The 18,714-nt window shown below is 34.4% G+C and overlaps 2 protein-coding genes across 9 annotated transcripts; both read left to right on the top strand.

Annotated features, from left to right (window-relative positions):
* The first annotated feature begins 529 nt into the window (after window positions 1-529).
* On the top strand, window positions 530-10,724 carry NSI (nuclear shuttle interacting). 7 transcript variants are annotated; one of them, XM_011624395.3, is made up of 9 exons: window positions 530-845; window positions 2,680-2,759; window positions 6,944-7,004; window positions 7,515-7,701; window positions 8,342-8,441; window positions 9,411-9,511; window positions 9,919-10,012; window positions 10,178-10,250; window positions 10,379-10,724. In XM_011624395.3, exons 1-9 carry the CDS (start codon window positions 826-828, stop codon window positions 10,380-10,382), a joined length of 720 nt encoding a protein of 239 aa, XP_011622697.1. In that variant the 5' UTR covers window positions 530-825; the 3' UTR covers window positions 10,383-10,724. The 7 variants fall into 7 exon arrangements, 3 of the variants coding, with proteins under 3 accessions (XP_011622697.1, XP_088730167.1, XP_020521842.1); XR_016060878.1 differs by having other exon boundaries at window positions 531-845; window positions 9,425-9,511; XR_016060880.1 differs by having other exon boundaries at window positions 531-845; window positions 9,400-9,511.
* Window positions 10,725-15,255: 4,531 nt separating this feature from the next.
* On the top strand, window positions 15,256-17,014 carry LOC18432407 (Mitochondrial glycoprotein family protein). Of its 2 annotated transcripts, none has more exons than XM_006842514.4 (3): window positions 15,256-15,902; window positions 16,018-16,385; window positions 16,543-17,014. In XM_006842514.4, exons 1-3 carry the CDS (start codon window positions 15,786-15,788, stop codon window positions 16,712-16,714), a joined length of 657 nt encoding a protein of 218 aa, XP_006842577.1. In that variant the 5' UTR covers window positions 15,256-15,785; the 3' UTR covers window positions 16,715-17,014. The 2 variants fall into 2 exon arrangements, with proteins under 2 accessions (XP_006842577.1, XP_011622696.1); XM_011624394.3 differs by having other exon boundaries at window positions 15,578-15,878.
* The last annotated feature ends 1,700 nt before the right edge of the window (window positions 17,015-18,714 follow it).

Here is an 18,714-nt window from a genome sequence, read left to right as displayed (position 1 = left end):
GTGAAGGAAAATAAATTGGCCAGGCCATCCCGGCCTTGACCATTACAGTTGTGAAAGTAAATTAGGATTTTGAGCATTAAAAATAATATACATTGTAACACATTATCTAGACTCTCTATGGAGCCCTAAAAATGAGTATTTAAAAACTCGCAAGATCTGTATTATTTTTTTAGTTTCAAATTTCATAGTAAGTGTTGGAAGATAGCCATCATGGATATTTCCTATGCCCAAAATGCTTTTTTGACGAGAATTCAAGGTGAGGCTTTACTTTATTTTCATAAAGCCTTGGTTCGGATGAGTAGGGGTGGCAACGGGTGAGGTCCCTGGACCCTGAACTGAACTCAAAAAAATGATATGCGACCTAGACCTGACCAGACTTGAATTCAAAAAATGATATGGGACCTAGACCTGAATTCATGGGACCCAGACGAGGATCCAAAAATGTAGCGTGGGACACAAACCTGACCTAAAAATTAAAATATTTATATATTTAAATATATTTTATATTTCATGACCCAAAAAATATTACTGTACCCAGACCCAAATACTATTTTGGTTCCAATTTTTTGACCCATAACCGGACATGGAGCGGATCTTCCACTCAGGTCCGGGTTGCGGCCGGTCCATTTCCTGCCCTACTATGACAATCGGGATGAGGATTCGAGGTGACGCTTTCTTTTCTTAAAGCTTCGGCCATATTGAAACTGGATCCTAAAGCCAAATATCAGAGAAGCTTGCAAGCTTGAGCTTTTGCTCTTCTTTGTTTTGTACCCACAACAGAAAGGGAAGTGAAATTAAAATCCGTGTTATTAAACAATAGAACCCATGGCCTTACTTGCTTCTCTGTGAGCTCTCTCTCCAATTAGATGACATTTCTTTATATTATGCTCTCTCTAATATTTGTTTCTAGTTCTGCATTGCAAGTAAAATTAGTGTGTTACAGAATTTGCATGGATACGTGGTCGAATTTTGATTTAATCCAAGCTTTATGGTAAGTGGGTTGTGGAAATTTACAGAGAGTGGTTACTGGGTGCCTCATTTAAACTTGGAGGAATTTTGACAGCTTTCTCGTTCTCACTCTCTGTTTATGTTTTGTTTCATTCTATCTCTGCTTTTTCGGTATGGGGTTTGCATTTTTCTATGGATAGTTCAATTAGCTGATTTATAGCTTTACTCTGAAACCCCATGGGTGGAATGATCGATAAAAAGGGAGCTCCATGGATGAAGAAATGTTATATGAATGCAGTACTTATGGGAAGTTTTTACAGAGTAGAAATTTGGAGTGTTCTTGATATTTTCTCACTTGGGGTGTCTGCAATTTTCATTTTCTAGACTCGAATTTAGTGACTATAAATTTTGATTTTCTGCGAAGAGCACGACTTATAGTTCTTTCCTTATCATGTTTTTTACTTAATTTTGGATTACAATTTTCACCAAATGGAATTTTTTGACACTATTATTAGATTAATTAGAACAAGTCAGTGTTTTTTGTTTCTTAGTATATCTTCTATTCCCTTGCATATTTTGCCATGTTCTTCAACTTTGTTTTCCTTAACCTGTATATTTCATTTTACGTTTTGTTTGTCTTTGATTAAAAAGATGTTTTTCTTTTGATGAATTTATTGCCCCTTCAATGATAGATGGTTAGGCAATTTGAGGTGTTATGTAGAAGTTTCGCCTGATTTATGGTGTTGGTGATTAAGTTTTTGCAAAATTATCAACCGAATAAAATTAAGGACTTTTGAAAGTAGGTATTGATTGAGCATAGAGAGTATGGCCCTTGTTAGAGCAAAAAAGCTCTGATGATGATGAGGAACTTGTTAATGTGCTGAGAAAACTTCTGTCAATCTAGCTGATGTTGGCCTGTTGTTTCATTTGTTCTCTCTTGTTTTCTTGTTTTCATTTGTTCTTTTCCTCTTTCATATGCAAATTATCCTCTTCGGCATTGGCTTCTCTTTGACAAAACTGCATTCCTATTATAATGAGTACATGTGCTAGTTTCTTTATTGTATATCATGTACTGGGTTCACTTTCATGGGATTAAACGAGGCTTGTTCTTATGTTTTGTGAATAACAGAAATGTCTGCTTTCTTTTTCTTCTTTTTTTTTCTTGTTCAGTTTTTATTTTTTCTCTGAACTTTCATGAATGATGCCAGATATTCGAGAGGATGAGTGAATATGCATTTTCAGTTCAAAAAATAGGTCAATTTCCATTCATGTCATTAGAATGACTCTGAGAACAAATAGAGAATCACATATTGAAGAGTACCTACATGTAATACACATGTGGAATGGTTCTTGGTAGCATCTATGGGCCTCTGGTAGATTGTAATTTATTTACCTTGAATGGTTTGAATCCAAATATTGTTTGAGAAGTTAGTTCTTTTTGCATTCATATTGCTACGGTTTCTTTAAAGATTGCTGTGATTTCATATTAAATGCCTGATAACTTCCATTGATAGCTTAGAATAGAAAAAAAAGACTAACATTGATAAGAGAGAGAGCGAGTCATTGAAAAGTGGCATGGCTCCAATTGTGGGTCACGATCGTCATCTCTGTGCATGACTTCAATAGATGGTGATGAATCATATGGAATATGGTTTTTCTCTTATCATTCGATTATGGTATACTTTCCCCCAAATTCTATTTGCAATTCATCTAACATTTCTTTCACTGTAGGTGCCACATTCATGTCTGTGCTTGTCAGTCCCACACAAATCAAGTATTGCTTCCTTCTTATCCCCCCTTACTCGCATCAGGTTTGTAGCCTAACTTGCTGTTTGATATTCTATGCTTTTGTTATTCAATGAGGAACCATATGAACTTACTCATTATGAACCATATGCCCAGAAAAAAAAATTATCTGGAAACATCCTCGGAGAATTTTTTTCATAGAAGTGAATAAATTACTTGGATAATTTTGAAGAAGGCTGTAAATCCAAATACTGAACCAGACTAGAGAGAGAAGGTTCAACCTCATAGAGCTTGATCTCTTCCTCCAAAAAGATTATCCTTCATTCTACAACTATATTGGCCTTATTTTCTCACTATAGAGTGGCAACTTAAAAGGGTTTCCCAATGATCAACAAAGGTGGACACAATCCCACGTACCAACTCAGAAAGACCTTACATATCCCATACTAATTTTTGCTTGCATGGATGAGGAACATAAGTAGATGCATTTTGCTTGCAAGGATGAGGAACATAAGTAGATGCAATATTTCTCATAGTTTTCCTGCTTTCACATGCTGTAATGATATTGTTTAGGTAGTTTTTATGTCACCGTAAGTCCAAAAGAACTCCTAGGAGGATTTAACCATGGTTAAATATGCTTAACTGTGGCAAATGCCCTTGGAAGGCATGCGTCATATGAAAAAGGCCATATACTTTCTCATATAGCCTCCAACAGGTCACTGTGACCAAGGATAATGTCCAAGGAGAAACCCCAAAGAAGTTATGGGTCTATTGGACTCAATTTCAGCCCAACATCCCATAACCATGGCTGATGTTTGTGTGGGCCTGTAGTGCTTGATTTCGGAGCAATGACCTATGAGATCAGCTTGAGTATGATAAATATAACTGAAACAAGCTGTGGGCAGAAGAAATCAATATATTTGATTGATTTTTGGGCTGATACAATCATGAAAGGTTGTAACTGCAGCAAATATGTGGGGCCTGTTTTCATCAGAAAAATTTATGAATTTAGAGCACATACACTCTGAAAATGATACATGTGCGACGAATAAGGTCGACTTATGTGTTGAGGTTCAAATCTCAGTGAGATGTTGCCGATTTTGGACCCTATACTAAGGTATTGGCTAAACATGAGGGAACCTTGAGCATATACATGTCAAGATGGTGGGTCATTTATGAATAAATCAGGCCTAAATACCCTTTGATATCGGTACCTATGATTGGTAACACAGTTATATGGAAGTTGCCCCTTTCATATATGAGTGATATGCTCTTTAAGGGGATTTACCTTGGTTAACTGATAAGCATATTGCCATAACTACTGTGAAAGATCATTAAGGGTTAAGTCATTCAATGCTTATGTATGATTTGGATGATTTTAAATATGTGCATATCTGATATTTTAACATGTAGATACACTTATCAACCCTATAACTGAAGATTTGAGTGGCTGGTACCGAAGCAAAAAAACCCACTACCCCACAATCATCACATCCGGTATTTCCCCTTTAAAATCAGGGCCTCTCAATCAAAAGGGGGGAAATCCGATTTTAAGTAATCCTAACAGAGAGAATACTGAGAGGGAGAGAGAGCACGCTGATCCTTGAGAGAGAAGAGAAAGCATGCCCAAAACCTTTAGAGATGCCCAAAGACCTATACTGACAACTCAAATGGAGACAGCAGGGGAAGAGAAGACCTTAGGATAATAATGTATATGGCACGGACACACCATCTTTTCTTTCTTTTCTTTTCATTGTACTCTGAAATACTATGTATTCGATTAATCGAAGGTGTTTCAATCCAACAATTGGATTGGATGTGACTAAACAGGGCATATGGGGGTGCCCAGGAACGTTTCCTAACCAGAAATATAAAAAGAAAGGCCCTTATCAGGGTTTGATTTTGCTTTGTCCGGATTGTTGCTACTTCAATATGATTTTTTTCAGTCATGATTAGCACATTTGTGTCAACCATATCTCAATTGATTGGCATAGGGGCAAATAAATATGAGCCCTGCCTGTCCTTTTTAAGTTATTCACACACAATGGTTTTGGATCTCGCCCTCTGGCATTGCCCCTGTAGACAGAGGTAGCCTACTCCTTTAGTAACTCTAGGGATCCTTGTATGCAGGACCTAGTTTGAAGATGCAATATTTACTAGGTCTTTTTTAAATTTTTTTTTTTTGAAACATACAATATTTGCTACGTCTTATTAGTTAGAAACTATTTGTTTCGTATTGTACCTGCAATGTACATTCCTATACACATGAAATATCATATGAAGTCACCCCGGGTCTATATCCATTTATTAGTTGGGGAATTTCTCAGTTCTATGTGAATTTTGTCACAACTCCCAATCCCAATACCATAGTGTTTCCTACTGTACCTGCAATATACATTCCTATACATGACATATCCTATAAAGTCATCCCAGGTATCTATCCATTTATTAGTTGGGAAATTTCTCAGTTCTTCTATGTGAATTTTTGTCACCACTCCCAATCCCAAAGACCATGGACCCTTCGTCAAGGGTGGAGCTCTTGCCCTACTTGTGGGATGCTCAGGCAGGATATGGATGGCTTTTGCTTTGCAGAAGGTAGAAATTTGGAGTTATTTCCATCATGCATTTTATAAATTAACTGACTGGATTACAAATAAGTGCATCTGTCAAATGAATTGGACAACTGCTCGTCGAGTATCGAATAGGATCTTTATCATTACTTCCCCTTGTCGTGCTTTGTAAGATTTGGTATGTGTTATAACACTACTGGATGGCAATACAAGCATAAATGGGATATCCACAGGAGCTCTCTGGTTCTCTTTTGTAATGACTTTGATGATTATTTTGTGGTAGAGAAATAGTAGTAATTGGACTCAAATTACAGCCATCAACCCAGTAGTCAAGATTTCACTGTATCTCAGCGTACTAAGAACCAACCCAATATTGTCTTCCATCCAACTCTGTCAATAATATGTCGAGTTTAGTTAAGAAAATGTTAGATCCATCATGGAAAATTATTAAGTCCACTGAAAAGTTGAACTTTGAGGGTTTCTATCATGTTTAAATGGAACTATTAAAAAACGATTAACTTAAGCATCATATATTTATTTGCCCAGTCTTATGAACTCTGAATGGATGGTCAGTATCTTTTTAGCTGGATATTGTCTATAAGAAGGGACCCATCAATAGATGCGTTGATATAGACAATGTCTAGCTAGAAAATGCGATATATCCTGTCTATTATGCCTTATTTGGATCAGGTTGTTCAATATAGTAAGACAAGACGCATTATGTTGCCTGCAAGAGTTTGCTTGATGTGAACTGCATATGCTTTGGCACTTATAGGTGCCATAATTGAAAACTGAAAAGGATTTCAAGCTATCTATTATTGATTTTGGAGACCATGTAATTCTAGGAGTGGAATAAATAGTATTAGGCTCAAAATGCAGTGGTTGGAGCATTTGGTTGTGAGTTTGACTTCCATTGTTCAGATCCCAGCATACCCATTAGAAAAGAATCATTGTTCAGTGTCAAGAATGATCAATGTGTAGAAAGATCAAGTATTGGAGTTTTCCATTTGGAAAGACCCCAAGAGGCTGCAGTATTATGTCTTAAATGCTGCATAAAAGAAGTATTTTGGAATTTCTTGTTTCTTATCTTCAAGAATTTTCTTATCTTGAATGCTAGTCATATTCCACATACTTCTTAAGTATGAATGCAAGTTAGCAAAAAAATATCTTTCCATCTATATTTGTAGTTTCATCATAAACAGATATCTTAGCTTTGATTTTGTCATGATAGTGTACTTCAAATTTATACTATTGATGAATCAGGCTGACCATGAATAATTTTTTAATTGAGATATGTCTATTTTGTATATTTGGATCGAGTAATTGGTTTCTTAAATTTCTCTCTCCTTTTTCTTGTTCAGATTCATTTGGGCATTCTATTCACTTAGAGCATATATTATGATTTGCATGCTTCCTATGTCCTAACATCTCTAAAATTAACTTCCCTTTCAAGGGGGTTCATCCCATTGGACTAAAGTGAAGTTGATAATCTCTCTTTTTTCCAGCTTCCTTAAATTCATTTTGTTACTAAGTTTTGGACAATGGATGCTGTGTCAAACAATAATAGCATATTTAATTTTTAGATGTCGTCTTACTTTATTCAGAGTTAGGTTTCTACTGCAAATTATTAATAGAAAAATGAACAATCCCTTACAATCAAGTTGCAAAATAATTGACAGGGAGGAATAAGCGAAAAGTTTGCCCACTGAAGGCTGGCCTTTGGGATTCATTCAGATCAGGGTATGTTGGACATGTAGCTATTTCGGAGTTGAATATATATATGGTCAGTAGTTGGGTTATCACTCAATATCTTTTCATGATTCAGGTTGATAGTCATTCCTCAAAACATTCCATTTATTCTAAATGTATACTTGTAGGTGTAGTATAGCACATGTTATCGACATGATGATACAACCAAATTGCATGAATTTGGGATCTGTATGTGATAAACTATTGTGTACAGTTTGATATAGATACGTAAATGCAAACAGACATCCATGCATGAATGCATGCATACTATGTAACTAGTCATGCATGCATATGTACATGTATGCACATACAAACTCTTATAAAGCCCCCACACCCACCACCACCCCCACCAAAAAAGGGGGGGGAGGGGGATCTACGGAAGTTAAATTACCTGTAAACTATCGTTTGTTTATTTATAAATAAAGTCATTTATTTTTTTTATCCATTTGTGTGACTGTTTATTTGTTGAACTGCTTTCATGTTATGATGTATTCACTGCAGCTTCCTGAAGAGCAACTCATCTCCAGTGATGGAATCACCCTCAACATCTGCAGAAGAGGAAGAAGAGCCTATGCCTGATGAGATTGTACTTGTGGAAAAGAAGCTGCCAGATGGAATGATTGAACAGATAGTATTTTCTTCAGGTGGAGATGTTGATATTTATGATCTTCAAGCTTTATGCGATCAGGTGAAAGTTTTTATTTTCCAATCTATTATGATATCCTCCGTTTCTTTCTAGGACCAGAATATTTATTGGATCGATTGTGGATAAATCCTCATTCTGCGTTAAGTTGACTCGATGCATTGTGGAGGGAGGGAGGGAGGCTTATTTCCCTAATATTTAGTTTTTATGGATTTTCATTTTTAATAAAGATCTAAAAGTCCCTGAGTTAACTTGGTTTTGGCTTGGATAGAGAAGTCCGAGTTCAAGATTTAGAGCTAGGTTGTATACAGTGAGCCTCTCATTGAGCTGGAGAGTTAATTAGGGGTCCCAAATGGTCTGTAGTTTCTCTTGAAATGAGACCAACGTATGTATGTATACCAAACCTTCTACATTTGCTACATGTTTAGTGTGATGAATCTGTTCATGCATAACCATTTGGATTGATCTTTTAGTTGTATCATGTATTCATATTTTCTCCAATTTTCTCATTCACCTATCTTTCCTATGCATGTTCACAGTTGGCTTGTTAATGCTGTTTCTAGGGCCCATGAACTATGCTTCATCTGTTTTATGTTCAATCTTGATTAACCTATTCTTGATTAGGTATCAACTTACACAAACGCATCTATTCCATCTTGGTCATTGAAAGTCTTGTATTTTGTAGGTAGGCTGGCCAAGAAGGCCCCTAACAAAAGTAGCTGCAGCACTGAAAAATAGCTTCATGGTGGCAGCTCTTCACCTAATTAGGAAATCTCCTGATACAGGTATTATGCCCTCTTGCACAAAAAAGGGTATATGTTGGAAATTTGTAACCACGAAAATTGACCTGAAAAGAGAGGTGCGAAACACTTGCCTCCCAAACTAATGTTTATGAAGCGCTATGTTTATCCAATGCATTCTAGCCTGTCCGTTCTAATGATTTTTCAAGATTTTATCCTCCATGTCACTTCTTATGTGCGCAGGGTGAAATTGCTCATATTTGCCCATTATTTTTTGGTTTTTAAGCATTTCGAACCATCCTTTGGTAATTTTTTTGGTTACTTATTGCTGACATGCATATCGTGGGTTTCATGTTGACGTGTCACTACAGTGTAGATAGAATTATATATATGCTGCTCTATTTCACCAGCTAAAATTTCTACCTTTAATATGAGGTTGACCACTGGGCCCTCATAGCTATCAGTTTCTGATTGGAAACAAAAGGACTTGCTCAATTAAAAGGGCATTCTGCCAGCCAAGACTTATAGCCTAGTGTCTCTTCTCTTCTCTCTCTCTCTCTCTCTCTCTCTCTCTCTTTTTCTGTTTAAGAAATATAGCCTTGGTTTAAGAAGGGTAAAGACCTTAAACTTTCCCTTAACCCGTCCCAAGCCTAGTAAAGGAGGTGGGTTGTTTTAGGTGAGTAGCGAACACAAGACTTTGCCAAAACTTTCTATGTTTAAGTAACATAGCCCTGTCTAATTGATGATATAGGATATTTTAGATGAAGCCTACTATGTGGTTATTTTGTATAGGATATTGTATAGATGCCGCCCATTTTGCCATCATAAATTTGAATTGGAAGTGTATAATAGATATCGAAGACTCCTACTTATTTGTATTGAACATATATGCAAAGCTGTGTTAATTTCTCGCTTGCCTAATATTTCATGTTACCATATATTTAAATAAGATTTGCAGCTAAGATCTATGTAATGATGTACCGACTTAGTGTACTTGGAGAAGTTATTTGACAGAAGGGTATGATCAGAAGGTGCTTATTGGCTTGGCTCGTGCTACATCGGATCATGCTTTCAATGCCACAATATGGGATGTTTTGGTTGATCCTAATTATCAGGTGAACTAAAATTCATCACCTCAATTACTGTGCCATCTACAAAATTCTTGGTACTAAAAGTGTGAGATTGGCGAATCTTAATACATACAACTTGTTGTTTTCCCTTCTTTCTGGATAACTGGGATGACATACCTTATTCCTATCAGTAATCCATTCTGTTTGGTATTGGGTATTGAATGAAATATCTCTTTCATCATTTGAGAAAGAATTGGACCCTTCATGACTAATTGTCAAGTGGAGTCGGTTTTTGTAAAGAAGTGCGAAGAACTCGATTGTACATCGTACATCATACAGGCATTTAATTTATGGAATACATTTCATTCATGTGGTGAAGGGGGTCAAATGGATCCATGTTGATACTTCCAGATAGGCACCTTTCGATATATAAATCATTCGTTGTGATTCAGGGTCAAGGTCTTGGAAAGGCTCTTGTAGAGCAATTGATACGAGCGTTGCTGCAAAGAGACATTGGCAACATAACCCTATTTGCTGATAATCAAGGTGTATTTCCTACTCTAATATCTCTCTCTCTCTCCCCACACACACACACACACACGGCAATTCAGTTGATTTTCTCATTGTTGTTGATGCCTTTGCTTGTTGGCTTTTATGAGAATGAGAAGGCCCTGCGGTTCATTACCATCATCTAACAATCTGTTTGTGCAGTTGTGGATTTCTATAAGAATTTAGGTTTTGAAGCTGACCCAGATGGCATCAAAGGCATGTTTTGGTATCCAAGGTATTATGGCTCCTCTAATGGAAACTTTTCTATTTATTTTTTATTTTGTGCTTGGATTTATCATGTAATAATATCAAAAGAAAGGAGAGAAAAATGACAAATTTTTGGACCTTTTTGCATGTCTACAGATAGTGGAAAGAAGTGGCAATCTTTCAGCCATAAATATCAGAAATTAGTCCAAGATTTGGAAACCATCAAAATATTTTTCTGTGTTCTTTTTCAATTGTATCATATTTTGCATAAATTAGAGCTTCCAATTATAATTAGTAGCTATACCACTCAGCCTATACATGGTACAAGCTACATATCCATACTTCTGTATATTCTTAGCTTGGCAGTCTCTCTCTCTCTCTTTCTTTCTCTCTCTCTCTCTCCACCCTTTTTAATGATTATGCCTTGTAACTATACCACACGTAGCATGTACATGGTACATGTTGCTTATCCATAGCTGTCTGTATATTGTTAGCTGGGCAATCTCTCTCTCTCGCTCTCTCCCCCCTTTGTTCAGATCTTTATCTGATATGTTTCTCTCTAAAAAATGCTTTCTTGGTAACCTTTAACATGGACAAATCTCTTTCTCTATCTCAATTGAGATTCTCTCGCTATAAAGAAAGGGTGAGGTTTGTATGAGGTGCCCCTTTTTACTATTTATTTATCAGTGAGAGGGATACCATTTTTATTTTTGTTCCAAGTGTCCTATTTTTTTTTTTCCTTAATAAATTCCTCCCTCCACTCACAAGATTTTCTCTCTCTTTCCCTTACATTTTTTCTTAAATGTATTCCCCCTGTTTTGTGTCACGTATCACATCTTTCTTCTTTTCTAATAAATCATCTACCCCCGAACGTTTTCTTTTTTAATAAATCTCTTCCTCCCTCTTTAATGTTTTTATCTCTCTCCTTCTTTCCTAAAATTTCTCTCCCACTTATTTTACTAAAATCTCATATTTCTCTCTTATTTGTATCATATAGAGTTTACTCTCTACTGTTTTTATCTTTCTTTCTCCCTTTTCCAATAAAATCTCTCTCATTTATTTCCCTAAAATCTCTCCCTCCTAAAGGTCACTCTCAATGGTTTCTCTCTCTTTATTTTTTCTATCGTGTAGTAAATCTAAAAAACGTATAATAAAGAAACTCATTATTTCTTTCGCACTCTATGTGATAACTCCCATCTTAAATCTCTCCAATAATATTTCTTCTATTGCACTCATCTCTCTCTCAATTTCTTCCTCCCAAAAGCCTATCACGACCCATCTTATCCTATGAGAAAACAATGTATTTTTCTTTTTGAAGTTCATTTCTTTACTAATCTCACAAGGATTTTTTTAGCTTGAAAATATTTCCTAAGAGAAAGGTAAAAAGTATGATGTTTGTCTCTATCTCTATGTAGTATATTTTCAAATTGTATTATGATTTTTTTACATATGGAAAATAAGTGGTTTGATCTCTCTCTCTCACACATCATAAAACTCAATTTGATCGAAAAAACTAAGGATTTAGATTCTTGAATAGTTTTAATGTTTTTTATTATAAACTTGAACATTGTAATAAGATGGTAGTATATCTTAAAATTGTAATATGAATTTCTTACATATAGAAAATAATTGGTTTGACCTCTCTCAGAATGTGAAACTTAATTAAATTGAAGAAACTAATGATTTAGATTCTTGAATGGTTCTAATTGTTTATTATAAACTTGAACATAGTGATAAAATAGTAAAATTGTTTATTATAAACTTAAACATAGTAATAAAATGGTAGTATATTTTTCAATTTGTAATATGAATTTTTTACATTTAAAAAATAAGTGGTTTGATCTATCTCTCTCTCACAGGTCGTGAAACTCAATTAGATTGAAGAAACTAATGATTTAGATTTTTAATAATTTTAATTTTTTATTACAAATTTGAACATAATAATAAAATAATATTTATTATTATTATTATTGTTTTATTTTGATCGCCAATAAGTTATTTATTTATGCTATTGTCTCTTCTAGCTTTCTTTTGCTATTTTTTAGTTGTATTATGCCCGTAATATGAAATAATATTTTAATTTTATGTTATAAATTATTTTTATCGTATAACGTAAAGCCCATGAATATTAAATGCCAATGAAAAAATAATAATTTTTTTCCTTATTGTTTCTTATGTCATATTATAACAATTTTGTTTCTATATCAATTTCACCCTTTATGATTTTAACCACGTTTTATTATATTTTAAATTTTTTATGAATATTTTAACATTACATTAGTTTTTTTTATGACAGTAATAACTTTCTCTAGCTATTTTCTATGTGTATTATTGCCTCTTTTGAACTCTTTATTATGAAACAAAATTAAATGAAAAAATTGTGAGAGAAACAAAGTCGATTTATCATTTATCATAATAATCCAAATGAAAAATAATCATTTTTCTTTAGTATTCAAGATCAATGGGCTTTACTTTAGAAGATAAAAGTAAAATGCTATTAATAATAATTTAATAATAATAATATTATTTTATTTTAATAAAAATACAATAATAATAATAATAAACTATATTATTATTATTATTACATTTTTAAAATAATATAATAATAAATATATTATTAATATTGATAATAGAAATAAAATAAAATAATAATTTTATTTCTATCTCAATTTTGGTCTTTGTATATTTTAGCTATAATTTTTATATTTTAAAAGTTTTATGACTATTTTAATATTCAACATATACAAAATTTGATTCTTTATTTTTTTAGATACTTGAATATATTTTATTTTTTAATTATGAATTTTGAATTATTAAAAATCATTCATGACTGATATGTTGTGATCCTGTCTCCTCTAACTTTTTCTTGCTGTTTTTCATTTGCAGTATGTCCCTCTTGATTCTTCTATTTAAAATAATATTAAAAATCTTTTGGTCGCATTTAGTCTTTTTTTTATGAAAAATAGTATATTTAAATTATTTATTCGGTTCATGCTTTTTAGATAAACTTTACAGTTCTTTGGCTAGGGCAATAGAAAAAATACCACCTATTGAAATGCACATCCCCCATTAATAAGCATCCATTTTTTTATTAAACATAATTTATTTCTCTCACATTCAAATCATTCATTCCCATGCACAATAAAAATCCCTCAACCCAATAAAAAACTTATATATTTTTATTTATAATAATTTATCCCTCTCACTCAAGTTACTATTTCCCATGTCTATTTTTAACGGGTAACATCTGGGTTAATAAAATAAATATAAGTTAATCTCACCTCTCATCCTTAAATGTCTCTCCCCTATCTTATTATTGAAATTAGGTATTGATGAATATATATAAATTCTCATCGTTCTTTTAATTATAATAAGGTTAATGCTTTTTGAGTATGCCTTAATGGACTAATATAGTAGATATAGACATTAATAGGATCTAATGTCTTAAGCTAATATATTTTATATTAGCATTAGTCAGACCCCGCATAAATTTATTTATTGGTTATATTTATATAATTTAAATTGTTTTTTAAATGATCTCTCTTATTTTAATTGCATGTCAAATGAATTCGTATTAATTAATCGTATATTAAAAATAATATTTTCTATTACATTTATTATTAACTACTAAAATATTCAATTGTGAAGACAAATGCATTACATTCTTTGCTTAAGATCATGTTTTATTGAAATTTTTTAAATGATAACTATATTTCAATTATTAATATTGAATATCACTTGCAATGCAAGTGCATATTACTAGTATAAGTAAGGTGCGCTTCTAAATTTTACCAGAAGAAGATGTTACTATGGGTATGGCTTAAGAATCCATGTCCAACCCTAGTAATAAAATTTAAAATATCAAATATGATGGAAATCAAGCAGATCTATAAATACTTAAAAATATTGAAAATAGATGGTCTAGATAGTTTGTTAACATATGTATTATTTATATGACTTGAAGTTATTATTTTTTTAATATTTATATATCTTGAGGTTGAGATGATCAATTGGAAAAGTTTTCCGACTTCGAAATGTTTTGTCTGGATTTTTGACGCGCACATTACTTGCACAGTATAAGGCCTTTCCCTAATGGGTTATCTCAAATGAGGGGAATGCCTTATGAATCTTACAGGCTAGCAAAAACTTGGTTATAGCCACTAGAACCCAAGTTGGCTATCATAATCAAGGCCATTTAACAATATTAACCTTTAGTTAAATTCAAATCTAATTTTCGTCTACTCTTTCAATTCAACATTCCCACCAATTGAAATTAAATTTTAAATAGATTTTAATCAAATTTATTTTAATCATCATTTACTAAGTTTCCCTTGGTTTTGATTGAATTATGTGCAAAAAGATAGTGTAGAGAAGGCCTTACCCTCCTAGATTTAATTCTTCTATCTTTAAGTCTTAAATTTAGAATTTAAGAGTTTCTCCCACTATCACATGGGAAATATATGAAATTAAAGAAATCATATAAATGATAAAAAAATTATAAGTTTAAATCTAAATATCAAACCCTAATACCCCTTTAAAGACACGCATCTCATGATTTATAAATATCAAAGATATTATCCAAAATTGAACATCCTGACAAATGAAGAGTAGGATGCTCTTCCATGTGATGTCACAATGCATTTGATATCCGAAAATAATATCACCCATGTGGGGAGCATCCATTAGATCTCATGTGCGCTTTTGTACTTGCGAGCCTATTGGTCACTTAAACCCTACATGTATATTTGGCTTACATATACGTTGTTATCTAGAATTTATTGAAAATAGTTTTTTGATAAATTATCATAAACAAGATTATTAAAAAAATAAAAATTACTTAAAATAATAAAATATCAACAAAATTATTAAAAGAATAAAAATTGCTAAAAATATTTAAAATATTATCTATCAAACCAACTGAATTTGTTCAATTAATAAAATCTTTTGGAAAAAAATTAGGTACCTTTGAAAATTAGGTACCTTTGAAAATTAGGTACCTTTTTGACCAAGACGCTCAACTTTGGAAATCTCTTATCATTTTCTCAAACCAAATTATTGGAACTATCTCAAGAAGAGGCTCATGTTTGGCCTATCAAAGTCTATTATGGATGAAGGAATCCAAGTATAAAAACAATATCGTTTTTGTCTAATCGCAATACATTATTTTTTGAAAATGGGTAAGGATCACAATTAATAATCTTTTTCTATTAAGGTTATTCAATGGGTTTGAAGAGGTTACATCCCAAATTTTGGAGTTGTAAAATTAGTTTTATTGAAGAGAGTAAATAAACAGTATGGTCTAATCGGCAGACTGCAAAACCCCGGCTTAAACCCCGACGACAAACTCTCTCTCTCATCTCGCATGCTCTGAAACACTCTCTCTCTTCATTTCACGTGCCCTAAAACCCTGTGTTTGAAAGTGCCTGTAAACGGCCTCTGCTCTCTCTCCACCATATTTCTCTCTCTTAAATTGAAATTGAAGCATTCTGCTTAAAATGAGAAGAGCTTGATTACCTCCTCTCTCTCTCATCCTCTCTCTCTGGCTCTGTAGAGAGGCGGAGGCATGTTGTTAAGGGCAGCTGGTCATCGGTGGTTTTCCTCATCATCAGCAATCGACTCTGTCTTACTCCGCTCTCTCAAAGACCATTATTTTGAGGTCTCCAAGATGAATCCACCCCCTGTTAGTCTCTCTCTCTCTGTCTGTCTCTGTCTCTGTCTCTGTCTCTCTCTCTCTCTCTCTCTCCTCTTTTTCCCATGTGGTTTCTGAAAGCTGTTCTGATGTTTTTGTGCTGCAGAAAATTAACCCTCCTTCTCCCTTCTCCATCATGAAAGGGGCTCTAGACAATGATGGCCCAGTTCTTCGAAGGTCTTACAGTGACAATGAGGATATCCAGCTCTCTGTTATGCGACTGGCCAACCTTCTCCCCTCTGAAGCCCAACACCAGCCGGAGCAAGGTGAAGAAAATGGAGATGAAGACATAAAGCAGCTCCTCCTTCATGCGCATTTCACGAGAACTGATCGCTCCAATTCCCTCCATTTTCTGTGTGCTCTTTACCCCGACGCCATGGGGATTCAAGCCGTTTCTATCAGACCTAGAAACACCAACCGCTCCCCACCTAGCTTCATTGGTGTCCCTTCTGAGTACCAGCCTGCAAGTTTCCTGTAATCACCATCTCTCTCTCTCTCTCTCTCTCTCTCTCTCTCAGATTGTCCCCTCCAAATGTTAGCTACCAAGTTTCACATAATCACCATCTCATATCACTTCACTTTCACTTTTTTGACCCATTAATTTTAACTTTCAAGAACTGGGTTGTTGTAGAGATCTCGATGCGAAACTACGGGATGGCCTCTACGAATACTTGGACGAGCGTGGCGTGAATGAAAGCCTATTTGCTTTCCTACAGGCCTGGCTTTACGTAAAAGATCATCGCCATCTGATGCGCTGGTTAAAAGCTGTTGGAACCTTCATCACCAACCGAGACATGGCTTGAGATTATATTTATTTTGCTTTGTCTCTCCTTCACTTTTACACAATCGAATGATTTTGGCTTCTTTAGTTCCTTGTAATTTTGTAGGCTGAATCAAGACTTGTTTTTCAGAGCTATTCTGCTACAATGTAGATGGGTTAGATGGGTTGGAGTGCTCTATGAACTTTTCTTGGGAGGCTAATATATGTGAGTGAATGATACCAACCCCTTGTTTCCAAATTGTGCCACATTCATTATGAATGTGGGAGCATGAAATGATTAAGAACGTAAGGTATGAAGGTAGCATATTTTATTGGCAGTAAACTTAGAATCACCTAGGAGCATGCTACATCGGATGGAAGAGTGCACATTTAACATTCTGAAGTTGCCAGCCAAGAAATTGAATTCATCGTTTTCGTGTTCCTTGGCAGAAACCTACTGGACTTACTTTTTTAATTGATCGATATTTGACTTTATTTTCTATTGATATAAAATTTGATATTTTGTTTTTTGTTATTTCCTTCTCCAGGTCTCCTTAAATTATGAGAATCCACATCAATATGTTATGTTTGCTCATGGAACAGTTGATTCATAGTCATGTGACTGACCCTTCATGCTGATATCTTTTTGTAAATTTAATTGTTTCTAGTTTCTCAATTGCAGCTTCCTTAATAATAGACTCGACCCTCCACATTAAACAAGTTATTGAGGCCATTGTTCTTATTTTGTCTTATCACTTGATTAGGATACTTGTTTATTTCTTTACCTTGCTACTAGGCAATTTTCTAGATTGTTGAGCAGCTGTATGACTTAAATTCTAAGGGAATTTCTGTTGCATATGTGAAGCTACCAATGTGCTTAAGCTAATCGCCTTTAGCCTCCTGGCATTGAGCTCATATTTAAACCTTTAGGTTGTGGGCTCACGTAGTCTAAGAAGGGTAAGGACCTTAAACTTTCCCTTAACTCATCCCAAGCTTGGATAAAGGAAGTGGGTTCTGTTAGGTAGGCAGCCAATGTAAAACTTTGTCAAAATTTTTTATGAATCCTCAGGTTGTGGGCTCACAACCCATGCTAACCTGTCAAAGAAGTTGGAGTAAGCATGATGTTCAATGAATGGACCACAACGCCCAATGCATTGATATGAGGATGATAAAATTGAACCTACTTCGAGGAATAATGGCCTCGTGGGTAGAAGTAATGCAGTCAGAGGATAAATAACTCTCTCTTCAACCGTCTCATCGGGTATGCTCTTGAGGTTCAACTTCTTTCATGTCTTTACTTTCTTTTCTCTAGTTTCTTTTATTCTTTTTAGATTCAAGGAACTTCTATCTGAGAGATAGAGTATCTCAGCTGCAATTTCCTTACGGAAGCTGTCTCCCTTCATGGAGAGATGTTATCATTAGATGGCAAGAACTAGACTCAATGATCAGAAAGAACAACCATTCTTGAGACCAAAATAGATTTTTTTTCTGGGGCCAAAGCATTTATGTCACTTCCTAGTAGCAGGATAACCAAGAAAGGTGCATTTGTGGAGGAGGGATCTAACTTAAGATGAGATACGAAGGATACATTAGCAAGCACAGCTGGTGGCTTGCTGTAAAGAATGTATGAGGCTGCTTTCTGGTGCAAGAGTGCCTAATGGGTTGAACAGACAAGGAAAGTTGATCTCAAAACATTGGGTTTTTATCTAGTTCATGAAGGTCCGGATATTGCTTTTTGGCCCACCAATTTTATTGGGACTCTGATGTGCAGGGATACGTAAATTGAGACAAGGTAAAGGGAACCCAAACTTTAGGATGTGTAACACAAAAAATTCCAATTCTAGGATTTCACTTTCAAGAATGCTAGTGAAAGAACATAAATTACCAATTTGGGGTTGAAGCGTGCTTTTTTTTTTTACATGGGATAACCAGTTATCAGAACTAGTAGAAGAAGAACTGCAAATGTAGGGAGTGGGCGAAGGGACACAATCAGGAATAGAAGAAAGCCAATGTAGAGAAGCAGCTAATGAATGAGGTTTGGTT

The sequence above is a fragment of the Amborella trichopoda genome, chromosome 8 (assembly GCF_054954075.1).
Source record: "Amborella trichopoda isolate Santa Cruz 75 chromosome 8, AtrichopodaSantaCruz75HAP2 v2.0, whole genome shotgun sequence".
Taxonomy (NCBI): Eukaryota; Viridiplantae; Streptophyta; class Magnoliopsida; order Amborellales; family Amborellaceae; genus Amborella; species Amborella trichopoda.
The sequence above is the reverse complement of the archived record's forward strand: the minus strand, read 5'-3'. Positions and strand labels throughout refer to the sequence as shown.